This window comes from Arachis hypogaea, chromosome 6, assembly GCF_003086295.3.
Source record: "Arachis hypogaea cultivar Tifrunner chromosome 6, arahy.Tifrunner.gnm2.J5K5, whole genome shotgun sequence".
NCBI lineage: Eukaryota > Viridiplantae > Streptophyta > Magnoliopsida > Fabales > Fabaceae > Arachis > Arachis hypogaea.
In genome coordinates, this window is record NC_092041.1 from 1,366,794 (window position 1) to 1,385,576 (window position 18,783).

Consider the following 18,783-nt stretch of genomic DNA (forward strand, 5'->3'; position numbering starts at 1 on the left):
TATTAGTAACGCGCCCCATCAGGTGCTGCAGAAAAACAGAGTATTCCATTGCATTAAACAATGCATCTAAGCGGAAAATTAGGCATCAGCAAGAAAAGAAAATAACTGAAGCCGTGCATGCGTGGTCCCCTTTGTGCAGAAATCCTGAGATGCATGCTTATGATGATCTTATAGAGATGCTTTGTGAGGTGTAACGCAGAAAGGGTGCCATAGCCATGCATGCTGAAGAGTGTCACAAATACTCTACTACGTGTCCCTTCCTTCACCTCCTCTCGTCCCTATAAATTACTTGCTTCTCATTCTTCTCTTCATCACAACCGCAGCAATAACAATAATAGCAGCCATGGCGAAGCTTCTGGCGCTTTCTGTTTGCTTTTGCTTTCTAGTTCTGGGAGCTAGCAGCATCTCCTTCAGGCAGCAGCCGGAGGAGAATGCGTGCCAGTTCCAGCGCCTCAATGCGCAGAGGCCTGACAACCGCCTTGAATCGGAGGGCGGTTACATTGAGACTTGGAACCCAAACAACCAGGAGTTCGAATGCGCCGGCGTCGCCCTCTCGCGCTTAGTCCTCCGCCGCAACGCCCTTCGGAGGCCTTTCTACTCCAATGCTCCCCAGGAGATCTTCATCCAGCAAGGTTATTACTCCTTTCTCATATTATTATTGTCAATTATTCTTTATTTGACCGAAAAAATAATTTTGTACACTCATTCAAGTTACTAAGATATTATAAGAATTTTCGTTTGACATGAAAAAAGCAACTATGTTAAGTCATGTATTTTTAGACATGTAAAACATAAAATATATATTGAAAATGTGTTAAATAATACATTTATTTTTATATAAATATAATAGTTAATATGGTAGATTTAGTTTATACATGTAAAATATAAAATATATATAAAAAATTAATGTATCTGAATTTAATATATGAAAGGATTTTGGTAGATAAATTTAAAAAAAAAAGTTTATTAGAGACCCACTCTTTTATTAAAATTTGATCAGTATTTAACTAAAAAAAAAGAATGAGTAATTTCATATCATTTTATGAAATTTTATACCATTAAAAATATTAATAATAGTTAATTAATAATTATAAATTATAAAATTTATTGACTTTTTAATACTCCTCTTTTTTTCCCATGATCTTTGTTAAATGGGAAGTGCTAGGTAAGCAATGACCATCTTGAACAACTATTAATCAAATAAAAACACACATTATTTTCAAATTAACTATTTAAATTTTAATATTAAAATAATCATTTATACACGTAGTGAAATGAACATCAAATATATCTATTATTCACATTGTGAAATATTTTTATTTTCTACCTATATTTTTCCTGGTTAAATTTCATTTTGAATGATGACATACAGGAAGGGGATACTTTGGGTTGATATTCCCTGGTTGTCCTAGCACATATGAAGAGCCTGCACAACAAGGTCGCCGGCATCAGTCGCAAAGAGCACCAAGACGTTTTGAAGGAGAAGACCAAAGCCAACAGCAACAACAGGATAGTCACCAGAAAGTGCGCCGTTTCGATGAGGGTGATCTCATTGCAGTTCCCACCGGTGTTGCTCTCTGGATGTACAACGACCATGACACTGATGTTGTTGCTGTTTCTCTTACTGACACCAACAACAACGACAACCAGCTTGATCAGTTCCCCAGGGTATATATATTCCTTATTTTTGGCATCTGCATATATATCATGAATATTGAGTCATTTCTTAGAACTTGTCATCACTAAAGCATGCAACATTTAATAATACATAACAGAGATTCAATTTGGCTGGAAACCACGAGCAAGAGTTCTTAAGATACCAGCAACAAAGCAGACGAAGAAGCTTACCATATAGCCCATACAGCCCGCAAAGTCAGCCTAGACAAGAAGAGCGTGAATTTAGCCCTCGAGGACAGCACAGCCGCAGAGAACGAGCAGGACAAGAAGAAGAAAATGAAGGTGGAAACATCTTCAGCGGCTTCACGCCGGAGTTCCTGGCACAAGCCTTCCAGGTTGACGACAGACAGATAGTGCAAAATCTAAGAGGCGAGAACGAGAGTGAGGAAGAGGGAGCCATTGTGACAGTGAAGGGAGGCCTCAGAATCTTGAGCCCAGATAGAAAGAGAGGTGCCGACGAAGAAGAGGAATACGATGAAGATGAATATGAATACGATGAAGAGGATAGAAGGCGTGGCAGGGGAAGCAGAGGCAGGGGGAATGGTATTGAAGAGACGATCTGCACAGCAAGTGTTAAAAAGAACATTGGTAGAAACAGATCCCCTGACATCTACAATCCTCAAGCTGGTTCACTCAAAACTGCCAACGATCTCAACCTTCTAATCCTTAGGTGGCTTGGACTTAGTGCTGAATATGGAAATCTCTACAGGGTTTGTACTTTCTCTTTTTCTATCGATCTCTTTTTTTACCAATATATACTAGACATTTATTTACATATTGAAATGTGATTGCAGAATGCATTGTTTGTCCCTCACTACAACACCAACGCACACAGCATCATATATGCATTGAGGGGACGGGCTCACGTGCAAGTCGTGGACAGCAACGGCAACAGAGTGTACGACGAGGAGCTTCAAGAGGGTCACGTGCTTGTGGTGCCACAGAACTTCGCCGTCGCTGGAAAGTCCCAGAGCGACAACTTTGAATACGTGGCATTCAAGACAGACTCAAGGCCCAGCATAGCCAACCTCGCCGGTGAAAACTCCATCATAGATAACTTGCCGGAGGAGGTGGTTGCAAATTCATATGGCCTCCCAAGGGAGCAGGCAAGGCAGCTTAAGAACAACAACCCCTTCAAGTTCTTCGTTCCACCGTCTCAACAGTCTCTCAGGGCTGTGGCTTGAAAACAAGCGTGACATGTATGTGTGTTATCCACTACATACATACTTTTTGCCACAACTACTGAATAATACATATTAATAACGACCGAGAATAATGTAGTTTTAATTTTGTAGTGTCAATAAGAATACAAAAGGGCATTCATGCCTTTTTGTTTAAGCTATAAGATCGGAATGTAATGTATGTGCATCGATCTGGAGAAAACCTTTTGCGGGAAAAACATGAATAAAAGAACGGATGATTTAACGCAGCCAGATTCGTCTTTCTTTTTTCCTTTTTTTGATAAAACAAACTTGAAAAGAATATCAACAACACAATATGCCACATTTTGTTTGATTTAACTCCGAAAGTCCATTTGCTAGGATTTCTAGTCAAGCACTATAAAATCGTGACAATTCAGTTTTAAAATGCATGCATATATGGTACATATACCCTTGCTTATGATCATTGATGACTTAACTACATAAATCCAATTTTTACATTTTAGATGCCAAGTTTTTGGTGTAGAGACCAATTCTCTCGCATTGCCTAAAATAAATTTTTATGAAAATTTTGAAAGATTCTTTTAATTAAATTTTAAATATTCTTATTTTTAAAACTTTTGATTTTTTTTTGGCAAAATAGACAAAATAAATTCAATTTTTCATAACCCTACAACTAATTTGAAATAATGAAACGGTGCATAAAAGGATAATGTTAGGTAACCAATAATTTATTTGAACAACATAAATAATAAGCTTTGAAATTAATCCATTTTAACTAAAAAATGCTATACTCTAATTTAATACTATTAATTAAATTTAAGATTAAATTTATTCTTTTAATCCTATTATTCACGTTGTGCAATGTTGTTGGTTAAAAACCCAGGTAGAAAGAAATGTGTATTGTTGCTCGTTGCACATTCCATCTAAATTGTAAACAAAACGGCACCAAACCTTTTTCCTTTTTATTTTAAAAGGAAAGCCGTTTTGTATTATTATTCCCTATTAATTATTAGGAAACTAAATTATTCAATTGTGGCAAGAAGTGTATGTCTTGAATGCCACGTATTCGAAATTCTCGCACCAGCACGTGACCCTCTTGAAGCTCCTCGTCTGAGATCGTTCACATTTCTAAGGATACCAGCTTGAGGGTTGTAGCTGAATTCGGTTGTCAATCCTCGAAGGTTCTTCTTAACAATTGCAGTGCAAATAGTCTCCTGAATCCCATCGCCCATTCGTCTTCCATCAAATTCCTGGATATATTTGATAATCTATTATAATATTAGATGAAATTGATTACTATAGTGTTCATTTCTTAATATTACTCGTTTGATAAAAATTAACTCCTAAAAAATATTCTTATAACATAAATTAATTCTTTTTAAAATAATAAAAAGACAAATCCGTTTCATAAAATAAATTTTACAGGATTTCTAAATCGATAAAAATTTATTATTAAAGTGTTCAATTTAAAATCTTTTAGAGACCAATGATTATGTGTTTATTCTTCTAGTATATATGTTGCGGCTAAACTTGGATTCTAGCTGTGTAATATTAACAGGCTTTGTAATTTAGTTGATTAATAAGTCGTCAACTTAGTATAGCTAACTTAAACCAAAAGTCAATTAAGTTAGCCGAGAGTTGGTTAGAGAAAGTTGTTAGATGTCATGAAGTGAGCGATAGTTAGTTGCAGTTTGTTATTTAAGCAGGTGATTGAGATAAATTAAGAGGGTAGTATGTAAAGTTCAACCACACTATTCACTAGTAAGATTTCACCACTCTGTTATTTAATAAGAAAAACTCTCAACTCTTCTCTTCTCTTCTTTTCAATCTATTTCTCCAATTCCTATTCACAAATTTCCCAGAATATGATTTTCCACATATATATACACAATTATCTGTAAAAGAAATTCAACACTGAAATTTGGAAAGAGAATCTTAAATTACTGCACCAAAACTTCTCTATTATTCAAGCACTTGCTGCACAAGGTTAACTCAGGATTAAAAAAGGTGCACTACTCATTTTATGTTACATCTCAATTTCACATGTTAAACAAAAAGGATGGAAACTCATGTGTAGTTGACTTCATGTGAAGTTGATGACTGATTTGACTACATTTTTTGTTAACGGCTCCCAGCTATCAACTTCACGTGAAGTCGACTACATATGAGTTTTCACCAACAAAAAGGCCATCCAAGCCCCTTTGTGTGTATATATATATATATATATATATATTCTCTCATATCTTATTCATTATTACAAAACTACGTTATTTATTCAGTTGTGGCAAAAAGTGGGTGGACATATAACACACACATACATACATACATACATACATGCATGTGATGCATGCATGAAGTGCAACCCTAAGCCACAGTCCTGATCATCTGAGAGTCTTGAGGTGGAACCAAGAACGTGAAGGGGTTATTGTTCTTGAGTTGCCTTGCTTGCTCATATTGTAGGCCATATGAATTTGCAACCACATCTTCCGGCAAGTTCCACATGTAGGAATTTTTGCCGGCAAGGTTGGATATGCTGGCCCTTGAGTTTGTCTTGAATGCGACGTACAAGAAGTGCTCGCTCTGTGACTTTGCAGCCACGGCGAAGTTCTGTGGCACCACCAGCGATTGACCCTCTTGAAGCTCCTCGTCGAACACTCTATTGCCATTGCAGTCCACCACTTGGACATGAGCTCCTCCCTGCAATGCATATATTATGCTGTTTGCGTTCATGTTGTAGTGAGGAACAAACATTGCATCCTGCGTTCACCACACATTCCAATTTTACACCATTTTAATCTTATGAATGTTTATATAATTAAAAATGCATATGATAAACAAATATTTGTATGGTTAATAATCAAAATGGTCTAAAAAAAATACATGTGCAAAATATAACAATAAATTGAATCAATTGGTAGTTGTTAAATGATGACTCTGTTACAAAAGGATTCATCTCACTCACGATTATATAATTCATAACTCAATTTAAGGGATGGAAAATACTAATTGTATAACAAAATTCAGTTTTTGACCAGCCTTTAAAATTTAAATAATATTATTTAATTAAATTACAAAAATATTTGTTGTACACTAAAATTAATTGTATATTTATATATAAATATTAAAATCAGCTATAAAAATTATTCACCAATGTATTATTTGTATATAGATATATGTGTAATTTAATTTATTTTTAATGTGTATTTATATTTCAATATATATTTTATACTACTGGTGGCTGATTTTAGTATGCACTTAACATAATCCTATAAATTATATATAATTTATTTTTTTTATTTTGTATTTGAATGTGTATTCTAACATAATAATTTATTTTAATTGTTGATTTTAGTATACAACTAACATAATTATTTTGAGGATCAAATTAACTTTGTTTTTTGTAAACTATATATTGAATAAATATTTGTAGTTTTTCTATACTCTAATCTTCAAAAATGAAAATAGATCTCTTCTTATATATTTCAATCATAATAGATATATATCAAAAATTAATTATTAAAATTAGTCATTAATATAAAATATATATTAAAATATAAAATATATAATAATTAATTTTAACGTATAAATAACATTTTTGTCTCTGTCTAAAATGCAGAAGTTAGAAGAAAGAGAGCAGTACATAGTACGTACCCGATGAATGGATCCATACTCGGCGCTGAGTCCGAGTCGATTGAGGATTGGGAGGTCGAGTTCGTTTACAGTTCTGACGCTACCAGCTTGAGGGTTGTAGATATCAGCAGATGTGGATTTGCCAATGTTCATCTTAACACTTGCAGTGCAAATGGTTTCTTCAATGCCGTTGTTGAAGTTTCCAGGTTGTTGGTAGCTCTGCCTCCTCTCTGCTGGAACTAAGATGCTAAGGCCTCTCTTTACTGTCACAATGGCTCCTTGCTCCTCGCTTTCGTTTTCTCCTCTTAGGTTCTTCACTATGTCCTCGTTCACTTGGAAGCCATGTAAGAGGAATTCTGTTGAGAAGCCGCTAAAGACGTTGCCGCCTTCGTTTTCTTGTTCTTGCTGGTATCTTAGGAATTCTTGCTCTTGCTTTCCAGCTAAATTGAACCTCTGTTATTTATTGTTAGTTGTTGTGAATTAGTATATCTATTTATAAATATTATCATTGTATGATTTATCACAGAAAAAGAGTGATAACAGGATTCACAACATTTGCAGAACGTGATTAAAGCAAACTTGAACGCTGTATACTTGTGGTCATAAGTTTAAAAGAAATAAGCAAAGTTACGTGGTTAAGTCAAAAATGGGAAATTCATGGAAAGTTAGAATCACTACCGCGTAATAGTGCACCTACACGTCTTCATCGACGTTGTTTTTTGACCGGAAGACCAAGAGCAAATTATCGGAATTTTGGGTTATCTGGACACATACTTCGTAAAATGGTTAATGCATCTTTGTCTTTTTAAATACCATTGATGTAAAACATATTAAGGGCTTGTTTTGTGAGTTTATAAGAAAAGATTGTTTTTAGTTATCTTTTTTTAAAAGATTTTATGAAAAAAGTAAAAGTAATTTTATATTTGGTATCTCGTGCAAAAAGATTTTTTTATTTATAATTATGTTTGGATATAACAATATAAAAGTATTTTTTATTTATTTATTACATGAAAAATATCTTTTTTTTTTAAAAAAATATTTTTTTTAAAAAGATGTAAATTATAACTTCTCAAAAAAGATGTTTTTCTAATTTTTCTAGTACTTTTACTTTTACTATTAGAAATTTACCAAATACGCTAAAAAATAATTTTTTTTTTTCATCAAAATAATAACGTGCAAACAAGCACTAAAAAAATGTGATACCATTTGTTTATCTGAATACATACCCTGGGGAATTGGTCAAGTTGGTTGTGGAGGCTGTTGGTGTGTAAAACAGAAATGGCAACAACATCACTGTCTTGGTCGTTGTAGATCCAGAAAGCAACGCCGTGGGGAACAGCGATGAGATCACCCTCTCTGAAGCTGTGAACCTTTTGGTGAGTGTCCAGTGGCCTTTGGCTTTGGAATTGTTCAGATCCCTGAATTGGCTCTTCAAATGTGCCAGGACAACCAGGGAATATCAACCCAAAATAACCACTCCCTGTTTTTCATAATACACCAACACAAAATTTACAGATATGCATTGAATAATACTAGAAAAAAATAACCTCAAATTATTTTATTCATAATGTAACATCTGTTATATATACATCTAGAATTACTTATTTACTTTAACAATAATTAACAAGTGCAGAATAAAAAAATTGAGCTATTTTAGCTGATTTTTATTATCTTCTAAATATTTTCTTTATATATTATCCTAATCCAACAAATCATTTATTTGTTACAAATAAAATGTATATTTTTTAAATTCTACATAAAAAAGTATAGAAACCAACTAGAATATAAGCCAACTTAATCAATTTTTTTTATTTTTAATTTTAAAATTCAAAAAATTAGATAATAAAAAATTATTATTATTATTATTATTATTATTATTATTATTATTATTATTATTTTATAATAAATCTATTTTTTTAATTAATTAGCTCTAATTGACTAGGCCTTGCTTGATTCTCTAAACCTTTTATAATCTAAGATATCAAGTTTAAACTCTAGAGTTTAATATAGATTAGACTAAAAAGTTATTGGAAAAGTATAGATAATCAATAACATTTTTTTAACAATGTGTGGACAATGTGAATTAATATGATTAAAATAGTAAATTTAAATTAGTAATATTAAATTAGAGTATAATATATTTTTATTTAGTTGGTGGTTATTCATGTTGTTAAAGATAGTCATTGTTTACGTGTAATTTTAAAGTGAACCTATAACTTTTTTTTGTTATTACTTTTAAGAAAATAGTTTAAATTTAAATGACAGAGTAAGGACCTTGGTAGATGAAGATCTCCTGGGGAGCATTGGAGTAGAAAGGCCTTCGAAGGGCGTTGCGGCGGAGGACGAAGCGAGAGAGGGCGACGCCGGCGCACTGGAACTCCTGGTTGTTGGGGTTCCAAGTCTCAATGTACTTTATCATAGCAAAAACATAAAATTTTAAAGTCAAATATACTTTTATTTGATTCTATAGTATTAATACTCATTCCAAATTTCTTTAGAATTACAATTTTTTAGAGTTTTAAATTAATTATTTTGGTGGGCACTAAACTTTTAATCATCTCAAATTTTAGCACATTTAAAACTCAAGGAAATTTACAAAATTGGGCAAAGGATAGGAAAGAATATAAAAGAAGAAAATGATTCAATTTAGCGGCATAAAGTTCCATAATCAAGCCTTGAGAATTCGTTTGTGGTCCTATACGGCTACACATATGTAAAAGAAAACTTAAAAAAAAAATAAAAGATAGTAAATTATATTTCGTTAATTATAAAAAAATGTCTAAAAATAGGAGAGAATAAAAAAATGTGGAAATTTTTTAAAATAGTACATTTAAGGTGTTTATCCAATAGTGCATGGTTAAAAAATGAAGAAAAATCTTAGAAAAGAAAGAATAATACGTCAAATGGAATAAAATTAAGAATTTGCTTCGTGGAGATGACGATCTAAACTGGGAGTTATTTGGATTTCATGGAACAACTTGATAGAACTTGCTAACATTGAAGTAGAACTTTCAAAAATTAACTGGTTACGAACTTTCTAACAGTTCCAACAATTGAGGATTACGGTCAACATTCTTCAACGGGTTAAACATCTCTGTTAATGTGGTCCACTATGTCCAAAAATTGTTAGGATTATGAGGGGGAAGACAGTCACAAAGATAACTATATGAGACCATATATACTTCTTTAATTTTAGAGCAATAATCGATCAAACAATAAGTAATTGTTTCTGTTGCTTCATGACAGCAAAAGCATATTGGTAATATAGATGGGATGCCAGCACCAGAAGTCGGCCATGAAGAACTTTTCAGATAAATAGCTTAATTTTGTGAGGCAAATTCAACTTTTATAAATCAATTCACGACATTTTCTGCTGCATATAATTAGGACAAAGTTTTAAAGACAGATAGTAAAATAAATAGTCAATTCTGTAATTTGAAACTGAATTATAGTACTTGAATTTGTTTAAATTCCATTGTAATTTGTCTCTATTCTAATGAATTTTAAATGACAAAATCTTGTCTCCAACATCTTAAAAAATAATTCTTAAATTAAATTCTGATTCTAATTTTTATTTTCCGTAATTAAGTCTTTAATTTTTGGAACAAACTAAAAAATTTATAAAAAAAATCACGTATTTAATGGTGAAGTTTCCGTATAAAAATAGATTTAGCAATAATTGCTTCTCAAATTCAACTATGTAATTATTTAAGTGAGTAACAACATTAGAAAAACAAAAACAATCCATCAAAACAACTTAAATTTAATTTATTTAATATTTATTTATTATAATATATATTAAATAAAATTAAAAATAATAAATTTTGATATTTTTTATTAATATTCTTTTATAAAAAATATTAAAAACTAATAAATTTTGTGATTTGTAACTATCAATTAATTATTATTAGTATTTTTAATAGTGTGAGATTACATCTAATAATATATCATTATTTTTTTTACGGATTAAATATTAATTTTTTTTATTTATCAGATATTTCGGAATATGAATATGCTTAAGCAAATTTACATTCAGTGAAGTCGATAGTATCAAGGCATTTAACCGGTAAAGAAGCCATGAGCAAGAAAAGAACGAGAATTACTGTACATGTGACTATGTGAGTGCATGCGTGGTCCCCACCCTGTGCACCACCGTTTTCTGCCTTTTCAATATCTGCAGAAACGGCAAATGCATGCGTTCTTGCCTTCTTTAGATGAAGACAATCTTTTTTTTTTATTTTTTGTATGGTTATGGAGATGCTGACGGCTGAAGCCACCTTGCAGTATGATACTCCATTAGGTGTAACGCACAAACCCTTCCATAGCCATGCACGCTGAAGAGTGTCCCAAATACTCAGCACGCACTTACGTGTGTCCTCCTTCACCCTCCTCTCGCCCCTATAAATCACCGCGCTTGCCATTCTCCACTTCACAACCACAACAATAACAATAATAATTAATAAACATGGCTAAGCTTCTTGCGCTTTCGCTTTGCTTTTGCGTACTGGTTCTGGGTGCCAGTAGCGTCACCTTCAGGCAGGGGGGAGAGGAGAATGAGTGCCAGTTCCAGCGCCTCAATGCCCAGAGACCCGACAACCGCATTGAGTCTGAAGGCGGTTACATTGAGACTTGGAACCCCAACAACCAGGAGTTCCAGTGCGCCGGCGTCGCCCTCTCTCGCACCGTCCTCCGCCGCAATGCCCTTCGCAGGCCTTTCTACTCCAATGCTCCCCTCGAGATCTACGTTCAGCAAGGTCAATACTCTCTCTATATATCTTGTTAAATTTATTTTTTATATTAAAATATTATTATTTATTTTTCTCTCTGTTTACTAAATTAGACATGATATTCAAACCACTTCACATTATTTATTTAATCCACCTATTTGTTTAGTAAATATGTAAATTAATTAAGATAATAAACACCTTATATTATAATTATGAGATTTTGAATTCAAATTTTATAAATAACAAAATATATTTTGTATAAATATACATAATAAAAAATATTCTAAATATTGACTAAAATAAATTTATTAACTACATGTTAATTTAAAAAAAAAATATTTGGCCGCTTTAACTTTCTCAATTTAATTGGCCCTGTTTATGCACCACTGACTGTATTATGCATATAAAACGTGCATTTTGGGCAATGAGCTGTAAAGTTCAAGTGCCACTTATGTCCCCTTGTTTTAAAAAGAGGAGTGTTAGGTCTCTACCCTAGTGAAATTAACATGGAATATATTTAAAAAAAGTATAGGTAACTAATAACATTTTTGAATAATGTGTAAACAATCTAAATTAATAGAGTTAAAAGAGTAAATTTAATAAGTAACATTAAATTAGAGTATAGTGTACTTATATTTAATTAGTAGTTATTTATATTATTCAAAATAATTATTGTTCTCTTAACATTCTCCATATATTTATTGTTTAATATTATCATTGTTTACTTATTCCTTTACTTTAAGAATCTCTACTTTTGTGTTGATAATAATGAACACAGGAAGCGGATACTTTGGGTTGATATTCCCTGGTTGTCCTAGTACATATGAAGAGCCTGCACAAGAAGGACGGCGATATCAGTCCCAAAAGCCATCAAGACGTTTTCAAGAGCAGGACCCAAGCCAACAGCAACAGGATAGTCACCAGAAGGTGCACCGCTTCGATGAGGGTGATCTCATTGCAGTTCCCACCGGTGTTGCTTTCTGGATGTACAACGACCAAGACACTGATGTTGTTACCGTTACTCTTAGTGACACTAGCAGTATCCACAACCAGCTCGACCAATTTCCCAGGGTAACATTATTATTGTTATTCCCAAATTGAAATATTAATTACACTCCAAAGTCGAAACCTCATTTGTTATTATTTAATTAACAGAGATTCCATCTGGCTGGAAACCAAGAGCAAGAGTTCTTAAGGTACCAGCAGCAGCAAGGCAGTCGTCCACATTATCGACAAATTAGCCCAAGGGTACGAGGTGAGGAACAAGAAAACGAAGGTAATAATATCTTCAGCGGCTTTGCACAGGAGTTCCTTCAACACGCCTTCCAGGTTGATAGAGAAACCGTACAAAATCTAAGAGGAGAGAACGAGCGCGAGGAAGAAGGAGCCATTGTTACAGTCAGGGGAGGCCTCAGAATCTTAAACCCAGATGAAGAAGATGAGAGCTCGAGGTCGCCTCCCAGCAGACGAGAGGAATTCGATGAGGATCGATATGAGAGACAACAACGTGGTAAATACGATGAGAACCGCAGACGCTACAAAAATGGTATTGAGGAAACCATCTGCTCTGCCAGTGTTAAGAAGAACCTTGGCAGATCCTCAAACCCTGACATCTACAACCCTCAAGCTGGCAGCCTCAGAAGCGTCAACGAACTCGACCTCCCAATTCTCGGCTGGCTCGGTCTCAGTGCTCAACATGGAACACTCTATAGGAATGCAATGTTTGTGCCTCACTACACCCTCAACGCACACACCATCGTTGTGGCATTGAACGGACGGGCACATGTGCAAGTGGTTGACAGCGACGGTAACAGAGTGTACGACGAGGAGCTTCAAGAGGGTCACGTGCTTGTTGTGCCACAGAACTTCGCCGTCGCAGCAAAGGCCCAGAGCGAGAACTACGAATACTTGGCCTTCAAGACAGACTCAAGGCCCAGCATAGCCAACCTGGCCGGCGAAAACTCCATCATAGATAACTTGCCGGAGGAGGTGGTTGCAAATTCTTACCGCCTCCCAAGGGAGCAGGCGAGGCAACTTAAGAACAACAACCCCTTCAAGTTCTTCGTTCCACCTTTCGATCATCAGTCTATGAGGGAGGTGGCTTAAGACCGCTACTTTTAGACACACTATGTAGTCAATAATCAATAACAATAATGGTGTACTTAATGAATAAGAGAACAAAGGGTTTGAATACCTTTTGCGCGGGAAAACCTTGAATAAGAAAGGCCAATTTCATTACACCGTAACTTCTACTTCTCTTTCTGTCTTTATTTTGCTTTTGTTTTGGCCTCTTCTGCTATACTAAGTGAAAAGAATATTGAGAACAACTTTTATAAACAATATGAAAAATTAACTTTAAAATTGGTCTAATAAAATAAAATATATTATACCTCAAATTATTCACTTAAATCTTAATATTAAAATAACCATTTGTATTTGATATATTTATTATTTATATTATTTAATATTTTTTATTGTGTACTATAGTTTTCTTAATATATTCAACCTAACTTTCAATCGAATTGAACTTCGAATCTAGATATACATGATCACAAGAAGCTTAAAACTTGATGATGAGCTAGCTTAGCTAGGACTAAAATTGATGAGCTAATTAAGTCATAGGTACCTACCACAGCATTATTCTAGAAAATTTTAATACTATAAAAAAAATATTGGCCAAATATTTCTCATTAAAAAGTAAGAGCACATATGGATCAGAAGTACCAGGGAAAAAAAAAAGAAAACCCAATCAAAACATCAATCTCTTTGCCATGAAAGACCAAAAGTGTTTGTGTTGGTAAGTTGTCAACTTATATATACTAGAACGATAAAAATATAAACAAACAAATAAATCACTACAAGAAAGGCGCTACTTACCCGCGGTTTTTTTTATGATTAGCGGCGGTTTTAAACCGCCGCAAAATCAAAAGCCGGCGGCTCACCAAACCGCCCTAGTTATGGGCGCCGGGATTAGGTTTGGCGGCGGTTTCCAGCAACCGCTGGCATAACCGACGCTAAATTAGTATTTTGTGGCATCCAGTGAAAAAACCGCCGCTAAATACGAGTGCCACGATTTCGCGCATGTTTACCAGCGGTCACGAACCGCCGCTATTTAACACGGTTACCATTAAGTTTGCGACTGTTTTGCGGCGGTTAAAACCGCCGCTTTAACCGCCGCTAATGTTAAAATAGTTTTAAAAAAAATTTCGTTTTTCTATAAAAATCGCAGTTTTTTTAAAAATATTATACACATATTTTTTGTGCTTTTTAGATTTTTTAATATTTTAAGTCTCTATTTTCAGGCCTAGAATCTAAACCTGTGGCAAAAACGAAAAAAATTATATGCAAGACAATAATATATTTATAAAAATATCAATAAAACAAATCTCTTGTAAAGAGTTGCATAGTCAAATTCAACTAAATGTTGACTTCAAACCAAAATAATTCCTATCCTAATATACTATTTGTCACTCTATTATTCCACGGAACTCATCCCTGCAGCAATGACTGGTGGTAGCTCCTCACCCTCCCGTTGAAATAGATATCTCAGAGCACTTTCCATTGTCTGTCTCTTTTTTGTCTCTTTTTTTTCTCTGCTATTGCTTCATCCTCGATCACCTTCCTTTTCAATTTCTCAGCTTCCAACTCTTCCTGTAGTTCAAGCAGCTTCCTCTTGGTCTTCTCTAATAATATTCAACCACTACAAGTATATAAGTACATTAATTTTGGACATTTGAAACTGATTTAATGAGACTCAATACAAGATAAATAATATTATTGTGTTACAAATGATATACCAGGTTACTGCAACATTTTTTCACTTTACATTTTACCTTGACAGAGACATAAGCAACTTTTTTGAGCCTTAAATTGAATAACATCAAGGCACAACAAATTGTATGCTCCAATGTCCCTCGATGTCAAGGATATATATATATATATCCCAAAAAATAATTTATGTCTGAAACTAGCATGAAGAATTTCTAAAGTTATAGATTTCATATCAGATAAACACATACTCTAACAAAGGTGCTGCTAACTAAATTAAGCATCTGCAGAGTTAGATAACTAAGCAACAAAAGTATATGGTCAAATTATAGGTTGATAATCTAATGCTACGGTATCATAGAGTTTGCCTAATACAACTTGGAATTTGAACCCCTACAAACAAAATTAATTAGTATCCTAAATTGTTGAACGGCATAATAATATAGGGGATATAACTCAAAAAAAAAACAACATTTGATGATAAGTTTTCACACACACACATCTTTCTTATCTCATTTCCTAATCTCAATAACTCTAATAGAAATGCTAAAGGAGAGTTGTATCATAACTCCTCAAGCCAAATAAAAAAGGCACGGGTTTGTGATTATAAATAAAAATATGGTGACTAAAAAAATAATATTAATACAATAATGTTATTAGGGACTTTCAAAAGATTTTTCTAATATCCAATTATTTCAAAATTAAGTTAAAACTATCCATCACATACATCTCTCACACAAATAGATCAGATACTGAAAAAGGCAATGACAATAAACTCATGAAATAAATTATTACCCAAACTATGAGAATTCCACGTTGCCTGGCAACTTGCACAGTTTTGATCACATTTGGGATAATTTCTTTCCCTCCTTTTACAAGTATAGGACCCTCATCTTCTATAAAATCTCTCCGAAACCATCAAAACATACAACAAAATCCTTAATTTCTCCCAACAGATCCTACATAAACAACTTAACATAGCTAGGATTTGAAAAAAACCACATTTATAATTTACAGAAACAACTTCACATAGCTCACCCAATCAAGCCCTTATAATAATAATAATAATAATAATAATAATAATAATAATAATAATAATAATAATAATAATGAGTTCCATAACATGGTGCTGTTCATCAAAGAATGAACTCATATTCTATTTTTTTGGGATACAAGTAAGTGGAAAAGCCAAAGAGAATTAGATCAATGACAAAAGTTATTGCCACAATGGCTCATGGATAATTTTCCTATAGTAGAATACTCAAACTGAAGCATCATAATTTTATTCTTTCCTCTGTAATGGGGTATATGATATAACTTATGAGGACTTCAAAGTTCTGAATTCATGTGTTTATAATAATGCTATGTAATATTTATCATAATAATTGCCTTAGTACTAGAATCAAATTTATTTTCAAAGTTCTGAATTCATGAGTTTATAATTGTGCTATGTAATATTTATCACAGTAATTGCCTTAGTACTAGAGTCAAATTTATTTTGAACCAATCATAATACTAGTCTCCCAAATAGATTAAAATAACCAGAACATATGTGCAGATCCTGCACAAAATAAAACTCTACCACATTTTTCCACAATTCTTACACTCTCCATCAACTCCTTAACAGTAGAAACTCTTTAAAATCAGAAGAAACAGAACAATAAAATGGAACATCATGTGAGAAAGAAGAATATTAACTAACTTGTGGGTAGAGATCACAAATGCCCAACTCCTTAACAGCCAAGGGTAACCCTTCTCCATTAGCAACCTAAGAAGCATAGTATTTGCATGTGTTAATAAAATCAAATACTTACAGATTATTGCATTCTACAGAAATACGGGTAAAAATTGATCCCATACCTCCACATCTGCTGCTACATTTTTTATATTGATAGTTTGAATTTCATTATGCTTACCCTAAAAAATTTTTCCACTGTTGTCCATGTTAGCAACAGGTACTTCTCGACCACGTTTAACCATAATAGTCCCTTCATCATAGCCAATCACAATGCTGCAGAGAAACACAATTTGGAAATTTAGGTCAAGAAGCAAGTGAAAGACAATTTGATAATTTGAAAACTCATCAATTAAAACAGATCCAAAAATTCAACCTAATTCCTAATAGATAACCCTAAGTCCTAACACACATGAATTTTACAGAGAATCTACTCAAATTTTGCAACCATATCTGAATATCAAGAAAACAAATGCACCTCTTAATAGTTTACTGGAAATATCTTCCAAGATTAAACTACATAGAAAAAAACAAAGATGTAATAAATGATAAATCAATTAAATAATAATATTAAAAGAAGTTTAAACTTCCCTGAGATTAGTGTCGGCGTCGTTGGAGAGGAATCGACAGCGAATCTCAACGAGGAGGCGGAGTAGTTGAGAACTGATGTCGAATAGAGAGAGAACACGAATCGAGTGGAGATATCCGCTGCATCTGCAACGCGAAGCTTGATGGGGTGGGTGGCTCTTGCAAAGATGGGGTGGGTGGCACTCGCGAAGACGGTATCTCTCAACTGAGATGGAGAAGAAGAAGAATGGAATTTTTCGCTAGATGTAACAAGAAAAATGAAAACGAAGATTGGGGCTTTTTTTTCTCTTTATCTAATATAATAGATAATAGAATAGAATAGATGATAAGTTCGGCGGTTTGTGCTAAATCTGCCATAAATCGAACGATATGGTGGCTAGGAAATTAAACCGCTGCAGTAACTGCCCTAAAATTATCAGATAGCGGCATTTTTTCAAATTGCCCCAAATTTATGGCCGCTAACTCCCGCTTCTGTTGTAGTGAATAAAAATATAATATGTGAATTATATTATTTAAATTAGTATTTATGTTTTTAAAAATATATTATATTATTGTTTATACCAAATTATTTTATAATTAATTAAAAATAAAAATATCCTTTTATTTATTTTAAATTTTAAATAATTAAAAAGAAATAGAAACTAGACCTGGGAAAAAAGGAACCTATTCTTTATCTTCTTCCCCTTTCTCACCCGAAGGACGCAAACACGAGGTAATGGCGGTGGCGAGAGGAAAAGCATCGAGATTTAGACCTTTTCGGTGGAAATGCTAGTTGGCTTGAGGTTCTTCTTCTGCGGCATTTTGATGGCACTAAACCTAAACCATGAACTTCTAAAGGTGGGCGGTCATCAGGTGAATGCCTCTGTCGCTGCATGGTTTTGTTTGTTAATAAATGATGGAAAGAAAAAGAAGAAAGGCCAAGCAGAAGCACGAGTAGAGATGGTTTTGTTTGTTAATAAATGACAGAAAGAAAAAGAAGAAAGGCCAAGCAGAAGCACGAGTGGGAGTTAGGGTAAGCAATGTTGTATCTATTGTCCTCTTGCCATCGCCAACACCGTCGTGGTTGCATTGCATCCCCGGTGCCCGGTGGGAAAGGGAAAGATTTTTGTTCTAATAGGGTGAAAATTCGTGGTTGCATTGCATCCCCGGTGCCCTGTGCCCGGTGGGAAAGGGAAAGATTTTTGTTCTAATAGGGTAAAAATTCAAGTGCAGTCTACTTCACATAAAATTAATAACTGAGAATTGTTAAATAATTTGACTGATTTGACTAAATTTTTATTTAACGGCTCTCTAACAGCCATTAACTATCAACTTCACGTGAAGTAGATTGCACTTGAGTTTCTACTTTCTCATATATGATTATTTGAAACTAAAAAATAATTGAATTTTTATATTTGATGAATCTAAAAGAACAGTGTGCGTCAAAAATAAAAATAGAGATGTTTAAACTTTTTAAATAAATAAGTAAATATTTTTGTCTTTTTAAAATTAATTA

General features: G+C 33.5%; 3 protein-coding genes and 1 long non-coding RNA gene across 6 annotated transcripts; 2 read left to right on the forward strand and 2 right to left on the reverse strand.

Moving 5' to 3' along the window:
- Positions 1-302: 302 nt before the first annotated feature.
- LOC112695200 (arachin Ahy-3-like) lies at positions 303-3,106 on the forward strand. The gene is made up of 4 exons (XM_025747455.2): positions 303-632; positions 1,373-1,668; positions 1,776-2,387; positions 2,472-3,106. Exons 1-4 carry the CDS (start codon positions 344-346, stop codon positions 2,859-2,861), a joined length of 1,587 nt encoding a protein of 528 aa, XP_025603240.1. The 5' UTR covers positions 303-343; the 3' UTR covers positions 2,862-3,106.
- Positions 3,107-4,780: 1,674 nt separating this feature from the next.
- On the reverse strand, positions 4,781-8,904 carry LOC112698009 (arachin Ahy-3-like). Its single transcript, XM_025751437.2, has 4 exons — positions 8,745-8,904; positions 7,697-7,950; positions 6,492-6,923; positions 4,781-5,597 (listed from the first exon to the last, which is right to left on the reverse strand). Exons 1-4 carry the CDS (start codon positions 8,887-8,889, stop codon positions 5,205-5,207), a joined length of 1,224 nt encoding a protein of 407 aa, XP_025607222.1. The 5' UTR covers positions 8,890-8,904; the 3' UTR covers positions 4,781-5,204.
- A 1,990-nt stretch (positions 8,905-10,894) lies between these two features.
- On the forward strand, positions 10,895-13,443 carry LOC112695202 (arachin Ahy-3-like). The gene is made up of 3 exons (XM_025747458.2): positions 10,895-11,224; positions 11,976-12,268; positions 12,353-13,443. Exons 1-3 carry the CDS (start codon positions 10,936-10,938, stop codon positions 13,301-13,303), a joined length of 1,533 nt encoding a protein of 510 aa, XP_025603243.1. The 5' UTR covers positions 10,895-10,935; the 3' UTR covers positions 13,304-13,443.
- A 1,092-nt stretch (positions 13,444-14,535) lies between these two features.
- Positions 14,536-17,733, reverse strand: LOC112695206 (uncharacterized). 3 transcript variants are annotated; one of them, XR_003150355.3, is made up of 5 exons: positions 17,179-17,733; positions 16,882-16,976; positions 16,668-16,733; positions 15,761-15,924; positions 14,536-14,897 (listed from the first exon to the last, which is right to left on the reverse strand). It is a non-coding gene; the product is annotated as an uncharacterized lncRNA (long non-coding RNA). The 3 variants fall into 3 exon arrangements; XR_003150354.3 differs by lacking the exon at positions 17,179-17,733 and having other exon boundaries at positions 16,882-17,050; XR_003150356.2 differs by lacking the exon at positions 17,179-17,733 and having other exon boundaries at positions 16,664-16,733; positions 16,882-17,050.
- Positions 17,734-18,783: the final 1,050 nt, after the last annotated feature.